Source organism: Paramacrobiotus metropolitanus, unplaced genomic scaffold (genome assembly GCF_019649055.1).
Source record: "Paramacrobiotus metropolitanus isolate TYO unplaced genomic scaffold, Prichtersi_v1.0 Parri_scaffold0000076, whole genome shotgun sequence".
Classification (NCBI taxonomy): domain Eukaryota; kingdom Metazoa; phylum Tardigrada; class Eutardigrada; order Parachela; family Macrobiotidae; genus Paramacrobiotus; species Paramacrobiotus metropolitanus.
In genome coordinates this window covers 525,185-540,879 of record NW_026570296.1, presented here as the reverse complement: position 1 = coordinate 540,879, position 15,695 = coordinate 525,185, and the positions used below count along the sequence as shown (strand labels likewise).

Below are 15,695 nucleotides of genomic sequence, written 5' to 3'. Positions count from 1 at the left end.
CTAGGCGCTACGCCTTTGGATTATGGTCTGTGTTGTGTCTCGCTTCTGATTGGCTTGTGCTTTATTAGTGGGCGCGGCATAGCACGTGCTGCACAGTGATGCACACTGTTGAATGAGCTCTACGCTCTACGATCGAGCTGCGCCGATCAGTGTTGATTTTCTGTTAGGCAGACTTGTCAATATTATTAAAAGTTAGCGATTACGGTGCGACGTTTTGTGTTTCCGCATAGCTCGCGATCCAGATCGTATCGCTCACTCCACAGGATAGATCCCGTTTCTGTCTCTGTCTCTGGATCCATTCTGGATCTAGCATTAGAGGTAGATGGTAAATCTGGCGCAGTACATAAGCACCTACTAGCACAGCGTCATAATCCAGCCGGTTGAGGGCAAAAAAGTCCGGGATCTGGATGCGCATTCAAACAACTTGAGGTGAGCTGTTGTATCAGTGCTCGATTGCTGATTCGCTGCTGTAAAAGTGGATTTGCTTTGCGCTGCGAAGTAGCTTCGCACTACAGTGGAATCTCTAAGTCTGATTACCTCTGAGCGATGAACACAATTTTTCGCACCGGCGTGATGAATAATATTGGCAGTAACGTCTGAGCCGTGGGCACCTCTGAACCATGAACAAAATGGTACGTACCGAGGGTGTTTAAGATCGGGAGATTCCACTGCACACTAGTATACCATCGTATTGTCAGAAGAGAAGCAACGAGAAAAAGGAAGCTGGGATCTAGCGCCTTTATTGTGAAGCAATAAAGCAACAACCAACCAACAGAAAAACCACACGCTCTATGCGGAAAAAGCTGATGGAGAAAGTCGCTGCCAGCGAGCTCGGTGAAAATCGTGACAATGAGACGGCGTGCTGCAGCTGCATTTCAGCTGAGGCCGCAAAGCATGAAATCGCTCGTATTAGCGCTGGGCATCGCCCAGCGTACTGCCACGAGTGCAGCAGTACGCTGATTGGTCAACGTAGACAAAGTAATAACGCGGCACGAGTGGCGTGGCCACCTGCGTGCGGGCGACAGAGCAAGCCACAAGAGGTGTCTACCACCTCGTGTGTGCGGTCTCTGACAGTATGGATACTGCAATATAATTATAATTCTTCTACACTTGTAGCAGGCATTTTTAATTTTTGATAGTCGTATGTCTTGTTACTTATTTAAATACTTATTTTATCAGCCATATTTATCGTATCTGACGATGATGGACTATGAGTGGTGGTCAAAAGTATAACTAAAAGTACCATTGCATACGTTTTGTTAAGCGCCGATATTTATTTTGAAAGTGATACTTTCTGTGCTGCAGTAGGACATATTCCGGATCCCAGGTACCTGGACGCGCTTTAGTTCCTCGCGATTAAATGTCAATGGTTGCCTCGATTTGTTTTAAATTTGGAAGGAAGCTGTGTTATTACATTGGTAAGCGACTAAGGGTGAGATCGAAAGTGGTCACCGAAAAGGGAATTAGTCCAGGATTTTATTAATAACACTGCTGGAACCCGGATGGGTGCGTAGTGCATAGACCTCGTTGGGCAATCGGATGCACTGCAGACAGCCGTCTCAATTTTGCTATGAGGTGGTTCGGTGAACTTTCGCGGAATCCCTTGTTCTACGGATAGCGGCCGTTTGACAAAGAATTTAAAGCCTCCTCCAAAACTGTAGCCACCACTACGATATGACTTTCTACATACATAATTCGAAATATATGGTATTATTATCATAATGATGAGTTTTATTTGGCTATTGAAATGAACATTGTATCAACACGAATTACGTGTCACATAATTTCAGCACATAATAGACTTAATCCAATCTCTTACCAAATCCAAAATAGCGCAACGTATGTTTGTAACGACCCGCGTTATGGCCAGCCGAATATATCAGACGAACGGTGTGGACGTTGTGGGTGATGATGACCTACTACGCTACGGTCGTGTAGTGGATGTAGCTGATAACGGACTATTCATCGACTTCCTCTGCCCCGATCGCCATCGCGAATTCACACCTTTCCATCGAGTCTTCACGGTGACTGCCATCAGTGAGATCCAGGCTAAGGAGCGCGGAGACGAAGCGACCATTTACATGCGATCACACTGGAGTAAGGAAGAACTTCATGCGCTCGTGCGACCGACTCCGTCTGATCCGCTGACGTGGTTGCCGGGGGAGAATGTCCATAAAGCGTGTGGTTTTGGACAAAGCTGGGACGGCGTGGCTGTTGTTCAGTGGGCCAATGGGCAAAATGCGGATGTCGTTCATGCCGATCGTTTTCGTTATAGAATCAGCAATATTACTACGATGCCGCGCCTTCCTACCATGAGCTGGTTCCTCTTGGCGAAGCCGTTTGCTATTGCCGAATGTGTGGAGGAAAAAACATTTGTGAAGCACAGTTTCCCGCTGCCGAAAGAGTACTGCGATGAGCCTGCGGCCCAACTGCTTAAGCAGCTCAATAGTGCGACATTTGCCGACAAAAATCATCGCGCAATTTTCTTTACGGAGGTTATAGATGGACAGTTATCGTACATTGAGCGTCGGTTGCCAGAACACGATGATGAGGGAGATAAAATATATGAGGTTAGTTAAGCAAACGTAATGGTCTGATAGCCTGCATTTGTGTGCAACCGTCAATTTTTGTAGTGCTTGATGATTGTTGTGGTGTCTCGTGAATTCGGTTGTCATAATTCTGCACAGTATTTAATAAATACGCCCTAGCAAGTTCATATTGTTTTATTTTCTTCATATTGTAACCGTCCCTAATTTAGTCGTTCTGCTGGCTGTAGAGATTATACTATTATTTATTATTAAAGCTTTACGTATTTACGTGTTCATACGTATACAATAATTGTGTTGTTTTTGTAAATTCTCGTGTGTTCTTCTACTTTCTACTAAAGTGACGGTTGTGTTGTTGGGCATTTCTGGTCGTATTTCGTGCCACCTGGCTACACTGACAACATGAACTTGCATTATTGAAGTAGTTCTTATTATTTTAAATATGGCAACATATACGACAACTACCCAATGTTCTCTCATGCCGTAGAAAAAGGATAACACTACCCACCAGACGTTGAACGAGTACTTTGCACAAATTGCGGTTGCTTCACGCGGACTGGTTGCAGCGGACGATACAGTTGAGCCACTTCCTGACCTGCAGCAGGATTTGTGGTTGGCAGTGTTCTCCCATCTGGACACGTGGACGCAGACGAAGCTGCGAAAAGTCTGCGCATTGTGGAACGACCTTTTGCAGTCGCCGCTATTGTCAGTCGTTGTTACTGTTACGGTGCTCGCCAACAACCGACTGAAGAGCCCCGAGTACTTCCTATACCCGCTGCTGGCTCCTATCTTCAAATGTCTGCGCCCTTGCACCAAGTACATTGTGGTGACCAATTCGCAGCTGACCATGGCGGAGAGCGATCTGTCCGAAGTCTGGGACATGATTGCGTATGTTACGCAGGTGAACCCCCGCGTTCATCTGACAAACATCGTTTTCTGTGCCTTTGAGTTGCCGCTGGACAGTGAACCACATTGTGGTATGGTTCACTGTAACTACCTGTTGTTCACCAATGCTCACCTCTATACTCCCAGTTTAAATAAAATTCTCAAGGCCAGTCAGGATGTGGCCTGCGATGCCATTCAGTTCATCCGATGTACGGTCACGCTGGCATGCCGCACTGTAGATACGGATGGCCACCTACGGATACTGGAGCAAGATGCCCGTATTCCACGGGGCCGGCTAGCACTGTGTGGCGACGTCGAGGGTTCGCTGTGGGATCTGATGGAGGCGGGGATGCCCGCGCTGCATGACGAGGAGCGGCAGACCGTATATCACTGGTTGGCTGCGTTGGAAAATCGGACATCCAGATATCCAGATTACACGCTTGCATGCAAGGTGGGCGATGGCAAAACATTCCCTTTCTGTGCCTTATCTCTGCATTGGTTTCAGTAGTTTGTCTTTGCAGGCGTTCTGTGCCATGCAGCTAGCCGATCCGCGAGCTACGTTCTGTTATCGTGGGAAAAAGTGGTGTGTCGAGGGCCTCAAAGATTTGCAACCAGAGAAACTATCGCACATCACACTACGCTTCGTAGTCACCATGGTCGAAGAAGAGCGTGCTGCCATTGCTTATTGCAAAAAGCTTGGCCTACACTAGACAGTTACTTAGACATATAGCTCAAATTTCTCGCAGGAGATTTGCATACTCGCTGCAGTTTGTTGTGGTCCGCGTGTGTAGCCGGCAAGAATGTTAACGGTTAACCCGGTAACAGGTTTGCCGGGCGAAAATGCTAACTTTTGAAATACACATGCTGTGTATACTTTTGTTTTAACAGTTGTTACTTGTAAGGCTGTCCCTAGATTAGTTACTTTCTTTCTTCCTTAAGGGGATCACTATGAGATGACTTTCATATAAATGGGTTATCGATATTAACATCAGCTTGTAGGAAATTTTTCGGGCTTTCAAATAGTATGTCTCGATGGGATATATTGTATTGTGATCATAAGTTATTAGTCAAGCGAGCGAGCGAAGCGTTTTTAATTTAAAATGTGTGACGTGACGAACCGGAGAGCCGGGTTCCCGGGGTCCAGGGGCGAAGCCCCTGGCCGGGGTTTGGGGCGGAGCCCCAATAAGCAGGGGGTGCGGGGGGCTGCGCCCCCCGCTGAAACAATTGAGAAGGTAGTTTAAAATTCAAAACCTAACCCGGTCCTTTTTGACGAACCCGCCATAGTAATGTACGGGGGGTCCGGAAATTTAGACCCGGTGCGGATTTTTTTAGCGAACCCCGGGTGGAGCGTTTTTGGGGAACTGTGACGTAAATTATAACCCGGTCATTATTGACGAACCCGCCGTAGTAATGTATGGGGGGTCCGGAAATTTAGACCCGGGCGGATTTTTTTCGCGACCCCCGGGTGGAGCGGTTTTGGGGAACCGTGACGTAAATTATAACCCGGTCATTATTGACGAACCCGCCGTAGTAATGTACGGGGGGACCGGAAGTTTAGACCCGGGGCGGATTTTTTTCGCGACCCCCGGGTGGAGCGGTTTTGGGAAACCGTGACGTAAATTATAACCCGGTCAATATTGACGAACCCGCCGTAGTAATGTAGGGGGGTCCGGAAATTTAAACCCGGGGCGGATTTTTTTAGCGACCCCCGGGTGGAGCGGTTTTGGGGAACCGTGACGTAAATTATAACCCGGACATTATTGACGAACCCGCCGTAGTAATGTACGGGAGGACCGGAAGTTTAGACCCGGGGCGGATTTTTTTCGCGACCCCGGGTGGAGCGGTTTTGGGAAACCGTGACGTAAATTATAACCCGGTCAATATTGACGAACCCGCCGTAGTAATGTAAGGGGGGTCCGGAAATTTAAACCCGGGGCGGATTTTTTTAGCGACCCCCGGGTGGAGCGGTTTTGGGGAACCGTGACGTAAATTATAACCCGGTCATTATTGACGAACCCGCCGTAGTAATATACGGGGGGTCCGGAAATTTGGACCCGGGGCGGATTTTTTTGACGACCCCCGGGTGGAGCGGTTTTGGGGAACTGTGACGTTATCTATAACCCTTTCATTATTGACGATCCCGCCGTAGTAATGTACCGGGGGTACGAAAATTTGGACCCAGGGCTGATTTTTTCAGCGACTTCTGGGTGGAGAAGTACTGGGGAACGGTAACGTAAAATATAACCTGGTCATTATTGACGAACTCGCAGTGATATACGGGTGGTCGTAAAATTTGGACCCGGGAATTTTGCCCGCTGTAGGTTGTGGAGTGTTTTATGGTTACGGGTCCCGTAACAGGTAACTTTTACCGTGAAGAGCGCTTGCAAACATTTCTGTTTACTATCAGTAAAATTACCATAACCGCAGTACGTTACCCTAGACGAGGATTACTGTTACTATAACAGATTACTTTTTATGCAACGGGTTGTCATTACCGAATTTCTATAATAATTAATCCTTAGGGTAACGGGTTACCGTTACCGCAACCTGTTTTGTAATGGATTACTATGGCGGGATACTGTCATTGAAACCGTTACCGTAATGGAGTACCGTGCATGTTATTGTCACCGTTGTGGGTTTCCGCAACCGTTGCTGCTACCCTTTACATGCTACCCTGCTACCCGAACAATCATTTAATTGTTGCTTAAATAAACTTAATGTAAAAATCCTGAAAAAAGCTAACCTGAAATGGAATTAGAATGACTAACGCTGACTGACGCCGTTATTCATCGAAGATGAACTACAGAAATTCGCGCTCACGAGGCTTGCAAGTTACAAATTTATTTAAAGGAGTACGCTTAGAAAGCGCACATTCGAGAATATTAAACAAAAAAGGATTCTAAGGCTTCTGAGTAATTTTTTGAAATAGTTTTGAAACGTTGCCATAGCAAAACATCTATTTAAGAAACCCAGCGAAGTCAGGAGTCATTACTACCATTACTAACATTAACACTGCATGTGTTACCTGCATTGCCGCTGTTGTTATTCATATTCTGATAGTTCATCGTTGCGCGTTACCGCTACCGGCGTTACCACTCAAACTAAGCGTTATCAGTAATAACTGTTACGTTTGCCAGACTGTAACAATGTACAGTAACTGAGTCTGTTTTTGATAGTGTATCATGTCTCGTTACTGTTGAAACTAAAGGCGTAGCCGAAGGCGACGCCAAAACGTGGCGCTAGCGAGCGCAGCAAAACAAGCGGAGCTGGAAGTAAAACAGAAGAGTTCTATGGTTCTGTTAATCTGAAGGTATGTGACTTTATTGGTCAAATCAAACTTAAGGCAAAATAAAAAAAGAAACAAGAATTACAACAAGAAAATTTCTTTCAGCTTATCAAGGCCTTCCATCGTGCCCAGTGCCCAGCACAGACGCCGCATTACCCCGTTGAACATCTATCGACAAACGCTGACGTTAAAACTCATGCGAGCGTGCTTCGCCGGTTTGCTGCTGAAATCTTTACCTCTGTTCTTTGGCAAATGCGATTGCTGACGGCCCCCACGGGCCCAGGGTTTCAAAGGCGATCGAAGCGAACAGGTAGCGGCCAACCAGGTACAAATTCAATCTGGATTTTTTATCCTCTGCTTGCACGGCGGCCGTTCCCGCTGTGATCGAGTTGGCTTTGACATGTATGGCGCAACCGTGTCTACACATGTCACGTCCCATGCTAGGCACAATCCACGTTTCCAGGCAAATGCCGTGCAGCCGTCCGGACGGCGCTCCGTGGTGTGAGAAGTACCACGAGGCTCCAGTTTTGCAGGCACGCCGGCAGATATACATGCTCGACAAATGATGCTATTTAATCCGCCGTGACGCGGGTGTCTTCCGGCGGAGAAGACACATGACAGCCCATGATGCCCGTAACCATCTACGCGTTTGAGACATTTGACGCAATCATGAGGTTTGCAAATCGTGGCGCTAAGGCAAAGACCAACACTGATCATGAGTTCGTCGTCTCCCGGCAGGTTGCCGATGTGGGCGGAAAGTTGTGCGTTTAAACAGATGCCGGCTTCTGGCCTAGACTGGGCAAGCAGGCGTGCTGTGTTGACTTCATCGCCCTCGAACACCTGCAACAAAGTAGAAAGGGAAACGTTACATAAAGGCATGTCTCACGGCTTTTGAGACTTCCGGAACGCGGGTTCGGGAATTTCGACCTGACGGGCTTTCAGTTTCCAGGACTCCACTGCGCCGGCGACGTCGGTAATATCGTGGGTATGGAGCAGCGCGGACAGCAAACCGGAAACAGAATTGAATCGAAGTCAGGAAGGCTGGTAGGGATAATTCTTCTGACCGGCGGATGCCAATTCCATCTCTGCTAACTGGGAGTGTTACTTGACCCCAAGGCGGGAGTCGTTGTGGTTGGTCCGTACGTTCGAGATTTTTCTTGCAGTTTCACTTAAGCTTTTTGTTACTGTAACGATACGGTCGCATAAACCGAAGGCAGAGCCAAAGGCGACGCCGAGCTGCGGCGCGAGCAAGCGCAGCGCAGCGAGCGGAGCAGCAAGTAAAACGAGCGGATTCTATTGTACTGCTGTTCTGAAGAGATTCTCCTTACAGTTCAGGTTAAACTTTTGTTACCGTGATGATACGGAAGTGGAAACCGAAGGCGGAGCCGAAGGCTACGCCGAGCTGCGGCGCGAGCAAGCGCAGCGCAGCGAGCGGAGCAGCAAGTAAAACAAGAAGATTCTATTGTCCTACTATTCCGAAGAGATTCTTCTTACAGTTCAGCTTAACCCTTTTGTTACATGATTATACGGTAGCAAACTACCGTTTCCACCGAAACCGAAGGCAAAGCCAAAGGCGATGCCGAGCTGCGGCGCGAGGGAGCGCAGCATAATGAGCGGAGGAGCAAATAAAACGAAAGGATTCTATTGCTCTTTTATTTAAAAGAGATTCTTCTTATAGTTCCGCTTGAACTTTTTGTTACCGTGTTGATACAGAAGTCGAAACCGAAGGCGGAGAAAAAAGCTACGCCGAGCTGCGGCGAAAGCATGCGCAGCGCAGCGAGCAGCAACTAAAACAAAAGCATTCCGTTGTTCTTTTCATTAAAAAAATTGTTTTTACGGACGAAATTTCCGTTGTCATTCTGAAATTTGCTAGCAAACTATTGTTTCGAGGAAAACCGAAGGCAAATCCGAGCGGCGCCGCAATTGAAGCATCAAATAGAACAATAGATTTATTTTTTCTATTTCAAAATTTTGTTGCAATCTGCATAGAAATTTAGATATCAATTTTGCAAATGAAAACGAATTATTTGATTGCTTGATCGAAGTTTCTCGCTTTGTGCAACAACACCCTATTTCAAACTTCAAAACAGTCTCATCCATAAAGGTTTGTATAAATCTAAATACATAAGTACAAATAAAATAAACCTCAGTGATTGAGAGTTTTGATTCTTTTGTGGAGAAAAAGAAAGGAGATCAGCGTTAAAGGTCATTACTTTTAAATACACCGGTGTTCACAGAAATTTAATGACGTGGCCTTGCCCTCACCAGAATTGCGTATAATAGGTAACTTTCAACACGGTAAGCAGGATGGTGAAATTCCCCGTTTTTGAAACGACTCTTACCAAAATTCACAAATGTTTAAGACTTTCATAAATTAATGTCGACATATTTTTTTGAAAATTACGCGATTCATGAACTTTATTGTAGACCAAAGATTCTGGCAAGCTTAGTCAAATCAACATCCAAGCACTAAAACACTTTTGCACCAGGTGGAGTTGAGTTAGTACGTCAAGACCAAAAACGACATTGGATTGCTAACCATTGTTTTATGCCTGAAACGGTCACTAGGTTTTCAACACCATGGTAAGTAAATATGAGTTACTCGACCGTTATGTTCCAGAATAAAATCGACCGAATTAAACTGAAAGACATAAAAATAACATGGCACCCTTTACCCAAGAAAGTGATCCAGTTGGGAATCGTTACTGCGTTATTGTTACCTACGTTGCTACTGCCCCCGGACATCGAATAAGCTGTTGAAACGATAAATCGTTTGCGTAATAAATCCAGCCAAACCAAGCTTTACGAAAAACATTTTCGTCTCTAAAACAGAAATCTGCGCCGGCGCTTCTCAGATCCTGTGTGGTTACATCGGCATACGCGGTTTGTGTAAATAAGTGTGCCAATTTATTCGCAGCTAAGACAATCTTTCCGTAAATTTGAAAATACTGAAATTTAAATGGCTTCCATGCGCCTAACAACTTGAAAGCAATGACCGGCATCCTAAAGTAAAGAATTTGGTGCGAAATTGACGGCAATGTGCGGTATGGTATTTATATTAGTAGTGCCGCGTCGCAGTTGCTTGCTTGGTCACATCTGATCATATAGCAGTCCATTTGTATCACCAGCGGGGTCGTTATTATCATTTATATCAGTATTATCATCATTGTCACGGAATGAGATGTCTCGAGGTGGCGGCATGCTCGTATCGCGTTGCGCCGCGTGCGGGAGTATGGAGAGACTACCGCTATCCACCAGTCTGCTAAACTCATGCCAGTCAATCACGCCGACTTTCCACTCAGCATTAAACTATTATAAGTAACCGCTTAAGCTGCTTATCGGCCAAAAAATCGGCTCTACAATGTCGAGCGTAACCGCAAACAATATTTTGGCCAATACACAGATCAGTAATTCCTTAGGCTTAGTTAGCTCATGGTTAGCCATCGTTTATTTTTTTCACGCAATTTTCAGCCAACAATAAACCATTTCATCTTACAAAATTCTGAATATAGTTTCTTGGAGCGCATGCACCAGCACGAAGCTCAAATAATATTATACTTTTTTTAACGGAGTCAAAAATAGAAAACATTCAAAAATATATTGTATCGGCATAATTCCGAAAAACGGCATAAAACTAATGATATCATATCGGCATCGTAGCGGTGGCAAAACTGATTTGAGCAGCTCTGCTCATAAGCCTTCCACAGCATATGAAACAGCTACAAAAAGCGTTTAGACTCTCAACTACTACTGTTGCAGTCTTACCCAACCGCGTCTTTACAAGAAAAAAGTTTACACGCTCGCTCGCTTGCACTAAGGGCGGTTACGACCTTTATACTAGTAAAAAAACAAGACCGGGTCAGCATAGGCGAAGTAAGTGCAATGATCTTATCGGCTAGCCATGGCCAGCCGCATGGCAGATAGACCTGGACAGCAGAACAGAACGCCTCATGCTGTCCTGTGGCCGGAGCCAAGCTCATTCTTCTCTCTCAGGCTATGCTCTGTCTAATCTCTATCCTGCAAAACGCGGGCTTGGGTAGCCGGCTCTGGCACACATTGCTGCCGGTCAGTCAGCAAGCCTTTCATTCAGCTGCCGTTTTCCAAAAACTTGTGAAATGGCTTTAAAAATCGATAACTCCATTGTAAAACTTGCTACACTTTCCAAATGGGCATCAGATAATGAGTTATTTTCTAGAAAGCTTATATACCGAGACACTGCCATAGTCCAATAAGGCATGTTTGAATAACTCAAAAAAACACTTTTCAATAAGTGTTTTTCTCGATTTTTTTGTAAACTAACAACATTTTTTATTAGCATGTTGGAGAATATAAGCTTTCTAGGCTAAAACACATCCAGTGATGTGTATCACATCTAATTTGAAAAAACTTTCTCATTCGACTTTTGAATTCAAAGTTTTTCCTTTGTTTCTTGAATAGCTCTGTCCAGAGAGAGCGTAGACAAGATCGCAATACACCATTGTGTAGCCAAACCCTTTGCGCATGCAGTCAGAACAATGGAGACAATGATCTTCCAGTTGTTTTTAACCTATTCATGTTTTCCCAGACCCACTTTCATCTCATAGTGATCCTCTTAATAATTAATGTTGTTATTCTGGCGATTTCTTTTATGCAAGAGCCTTTCTTAAACGAATTTTCTTTGGAGAAAGGAGGCGACGCCGCGTCATATAAACTAATTATTGAGGTACAACGGAATGTGCGATTCATGACCCTCTGAAACACTTAACGGGCAAAATACTTAAGTTTTTTCGCATCCCGACGCTTGCACAGTAATGGCGGTTCGCAAGGTCATCGCAAGACTTAATTAGCAAGAACACGTAGCAAGATTCAGCGAGCACAGCAAGTTGATGAGCAGGAACTCATAAGCGTGGGACAAGAAGCGCGGAAGGCGCGAAGCAAGAAGTGCATAAACACAGGGGCAAGAGCGGAGCAAGCTGCAGCAAGACTTATTTCAAGATACGTATTGTCTGACCTTTGAATGCGGTCGTTATGCAACTGGTATGATGCCAAAAGGAGTAGTCGGTGTCCATGTGAGTCGTGACTGTATATTGACGTGACCGTTCTGGGATGGTGGTTACCTAAGCAATCTTGCCACGGCTCGCAGCTGACTGATAAGTTGTCGTTTTAAATCTGCGTGGTTCTCGGATTTTTTCTCCTTATCTTTTATTTTATCATATTTTCCGTGCTGTTGATGTTGTTATTAGAAATTAGAGTTTGAAATTTACTTGAGCGCACTCATTTCAAGGTTTCCAGCTTCTGATGGCTTGGTTTTTCCGTCACTAATTGTTTTTGTGAACAATCTACATCATGCCAAAACCTCAGACTTCGACAACGGTTACTCAGGGTTCTGGATCCGACCTTTGACTAGCTGACTGCATGAAGCAGACACTGGCCAGAGGAGAGCTGAGCGATGTGCGGTTCACAGTCGGACGTCAATTCGGGCACGAAAAGACGATCCCGGCACACAAGTAAGGACTATCTCGTACCTTTCATACGAGAGTTTGGAGTATGCTTGGCAGTTATACAGAGAAGTTATCATCTCACAGGTTCGTCTTGAGTATCCGCAGTACAGTGTTCCGCACGATGTTTTACGGCAGTCTGCCGGAGCAGTGTCATGATGTTATCGACATTCCCGATATCCATCCAGACGCGTTTACCAATATGCTCAGGTTCCCCTTATTAGGGACACATTCACATTATATTCATTTTCACGTATCTGCGCTATTATTTCCGGTGGTTCTTTGTCGCTTTCCAGTAAAAACCTATCTTAATGTTTAGTTACATGTACACCGATGCTGTGCAGCGTCTCAACGTGGATAACGCGTTCCACACGATGGTCTGCGCTGACAAGTACGATCTGCCGCGGCTAATTAAAGTCTGCTCCGAAATTGTGAAGAGAACTGCTTGGTCTTTTTGGAGCAGGTGTGCTTATACAGACATTTACATAGTTGCGGTGCTTGCAGTGTGGTTATCCTTATTCTGGAATTGTCCCTTCTTCTGTAGGCGCTTCAGGTAGTCGACTGCGGTGGCGAGGATATTGTTAAAGAGTGTCTGGAATGGGTGGATACGCACAGCGATGTCCTACTGCAATCGGAACAGTTCACGGCCATCTCACGAGAAACACTGCAGGCCGTACTGCGCCGCAACACCCTTACGGCTGAGGAGCATGACATTTACCTGGCTGTTGAACGGTAATTCTGCGCAACAAAGCACAGCCGATTTTCATAAGGGCTCACGGTCACCACGGACGTGCAGTTCTTGTATTGTTTGAATGTAGCTGTCAGGAAAATGTCTGTATGTCGCGCATAAAAACACTAAACTTTCTTTCCTCGAATAAAATGACTTTGCTATGCATGTACATACAGCGGAAAACGCAATACTATATTCAGTTGACCCCGCCGACGTCTGCGGTAGACAGCTTCATCTTCATGAAGAAATTTGTATGCTTACTGCAGGTGGGCAGTGGCGGCCTGCGCCGTTAGCGGAATGGATTCTGCATACGCTAATCGGCGTCAGGTCCTGGATACCGCATTGTACCTCGTCCGGTTTCCCTTGCTGACCAACGCTCAACTGGCTAACGGTCCTGGCAAGGTAAGTCGTCGATGTCAGAGATGACATTCACCGCATGCAGCACTGCACTGCAGCATTATGTTCCATTATCCAGAGCGGCTTGCTGAGCCGAGTCGAAATCTTCAGCATCTTCATGTACCGCAATGCTACCGCCAAGCCGTCGCTGCAGTTTCCCACGGAACCACGAACCGGCACGTTCAAGGAGAGAGAACAAATTTTTGTGCATCATCACATAGCACGCCGCTGGGACCCAGCGACAGTTACGGAGATTCATCCACAGTACCTGGTGGTGCGGTGGTGCAGCGGCCAAAAGGCTTGTCGCGTGACACCCGGCAAGGTGATTCGCTCCAAGGACACTATGAAATGTGGCCAGGATGTCATGGCTCTCCGGTTGAACAAATACGAGGCCGCAACGTATGTGAAGCCTCAGGAAAGAGGTCACATTATCAGAATCGCGCAAGGATCAAGCGCGGCTGAGCGAGTATTTCCGTTTGCCAATTTCATGCTTACAGAACAGATGGTTTTGTCATGGAAGACGAGCCACGCGAAATGAGCTCGAGTCGCACGTGTTAGAAAAAGAAAATCTTTTCACTTGTGCACGTCGCACATCTTGTACACGTTGGGGTCCTGGTTTGACTAATTGGTAAACAATCCAGGTGTCCTCTCTTTTCATAATTATCTTGGTCTCCTGTGTGGGCGGCTATTCCGTGGTTATTCTGGTACAGCGTTATACTTGTGCTTTTAACCGTAGTGTGCGGAATACAGCCAACGTTTAATGCCTTTTTTAATCAGTTGATTGTATCCCTACAACGGCAGCGCCAGAAAATAACATCGCATAATAAAAAATCCTTTCCAGTTAATATAGCAAGGAACAATACGAGCATTGCCACGTTGAATCTCGAGGAATAAACGCAGAAATAGAAAACAGGTGGAGCGGCTTTCTCCCGTTCGGGTATGCAGCGACTTTCTCCCAAAAGTCTCAAAAGCTGGCTGGACAAAATAACAACGACAACAAGTAAAATGCACTTCAAATTCTTATCCAAGTACATAAGCCTGCCTGTTACTGGAACGCACGACACCCTTTGTGAAGTTTACTCCATGATAGCGTTACCAGCGTACACCTATAAGAAGACGTTAACGCAGTCCTTGTGAGCTCTGACACAATAAATTTCCCGCAGATGTCAATCTAACCACCGCTTCCTTTGCATTCTACGTACTGTACATTTGTGTATAGGCTGATGCCGAATAAAACTTTATCGATCGGAGCGCAGCGAAGGTCCTCTAATTCAGGCGAAATGAAAACGTGTCTGTCTGTCTGTTTGTTACGGAAGTAACGATGACGTTATACGCGGAAATAAAAAATGACGTAATAGTTTTGCTCGATGATGTCCCTGGCGAATACGGATTAAGAGTGGATGTACGCTGTTTATGTATATACACTGTTGTATTGAGAAGCATCGAACTACGCCATAGGTCATGGATACGACGAAAACGAATACGTAAAAACAAAGCTTTTTTAAACCCAAAAGCGGACATGTCTGCTGTGATGATCGAGTGGCTACTGGCAATCCATCACAGCATATTTTAGCTACTGCAACCACAGATCCGTCCCCAATGTTTTCTAAAACTACCAAAGACTGCCGCCAGCCTGCCAAGGCCTTCGTAACACCAGTACCTGATTTTTGCATACAGTCGAAATTCTGCAATTTTTCTCCAAAATGCGGTCGGCTGAAAAAGTGAACAACCGCACAACGGCCTCTGCGCCTCGCTGCAAGCATTTGCCTCGCGGCATGCCCGTGTGTATGCATGTGACCGGCAAAAATCGCACTCCCATTCCCTGTCTCGGAAAAATGTTTTGCTGCTGTATACCCCATGCCAACAACACCAAAGTGGCACTGGCAACCCTTGGCCCTAATGGTGATACCCAGATCCGGCACATTTCAGATAGTAAGCTGATTTTTCAGGTTAATCTGCGGCTTTCTAAATGCCGTCAGTGTATTACGGTGTTACCGAGGCGGTAACAAGCTAAATTTACAAGAACATAATATGAAAAAGTTTGGCCGATTTAGCTTAAGCTTTGATATGAGGGAATTTATTACCGGGATGTGCCATTTAGCGTACGGAATTTATGAAAAAGTTATATGAAAAAGTTTGGCCGATTTAGCTTAAGCTTTGATATGAGGGAATTTATTACCGGGATGTGCCATTTAGCGTACGGAATGGGGAATAGCATTCTTTAGTGGTCAGTTGTCTGGCACTGCTGTGGAAGGGTATCCGAGCCAAATAATTGTCGAAGTGTAATGGTAACTACCTATCCGACAATGGTGACCTAACTGCATTAGTAAACTGAACGGCAGCCTGTATAGAAAACATATGTACAGTACGTCGAT

At 45.6% G+C, this 15,695-nt stretch overlaps 1 protein-coding gene across 1 annotated transcript; it reads left to right on the top strand.

Moving 5' to 3' along the window:
• Nucleotides 1-12,111: 12,111 nt before the first annotated feature.
• LOC129595297 (BTB/POZ domain-containing protein 6-like) lies at nucleotides 12,112-13,878 on the top strand. Its single transcript, XM_055492253.1, has 7 exons — nucleotides 12,112-12,203; nucleotides 12,282-12,404; nucleotides 12,514-12,625; nucleotides 12,739-12,926; nucleotides 13,191-13,326; nucleotides 13,400-13,719; nucleotides 13,818-13,878. The coding sequence occupies exons 1-7, from the start codon at nucleotides 12,112-12,114 to the stop codon at nucleotides 13,876-13,878; spliced, it is 1,032 nt and encodes a 343-aa protein (XP_055348228.1).
• The last annotated feature ends 1,817 nt before the right edge of the window (nucleotides 13,879-15,695 follow it).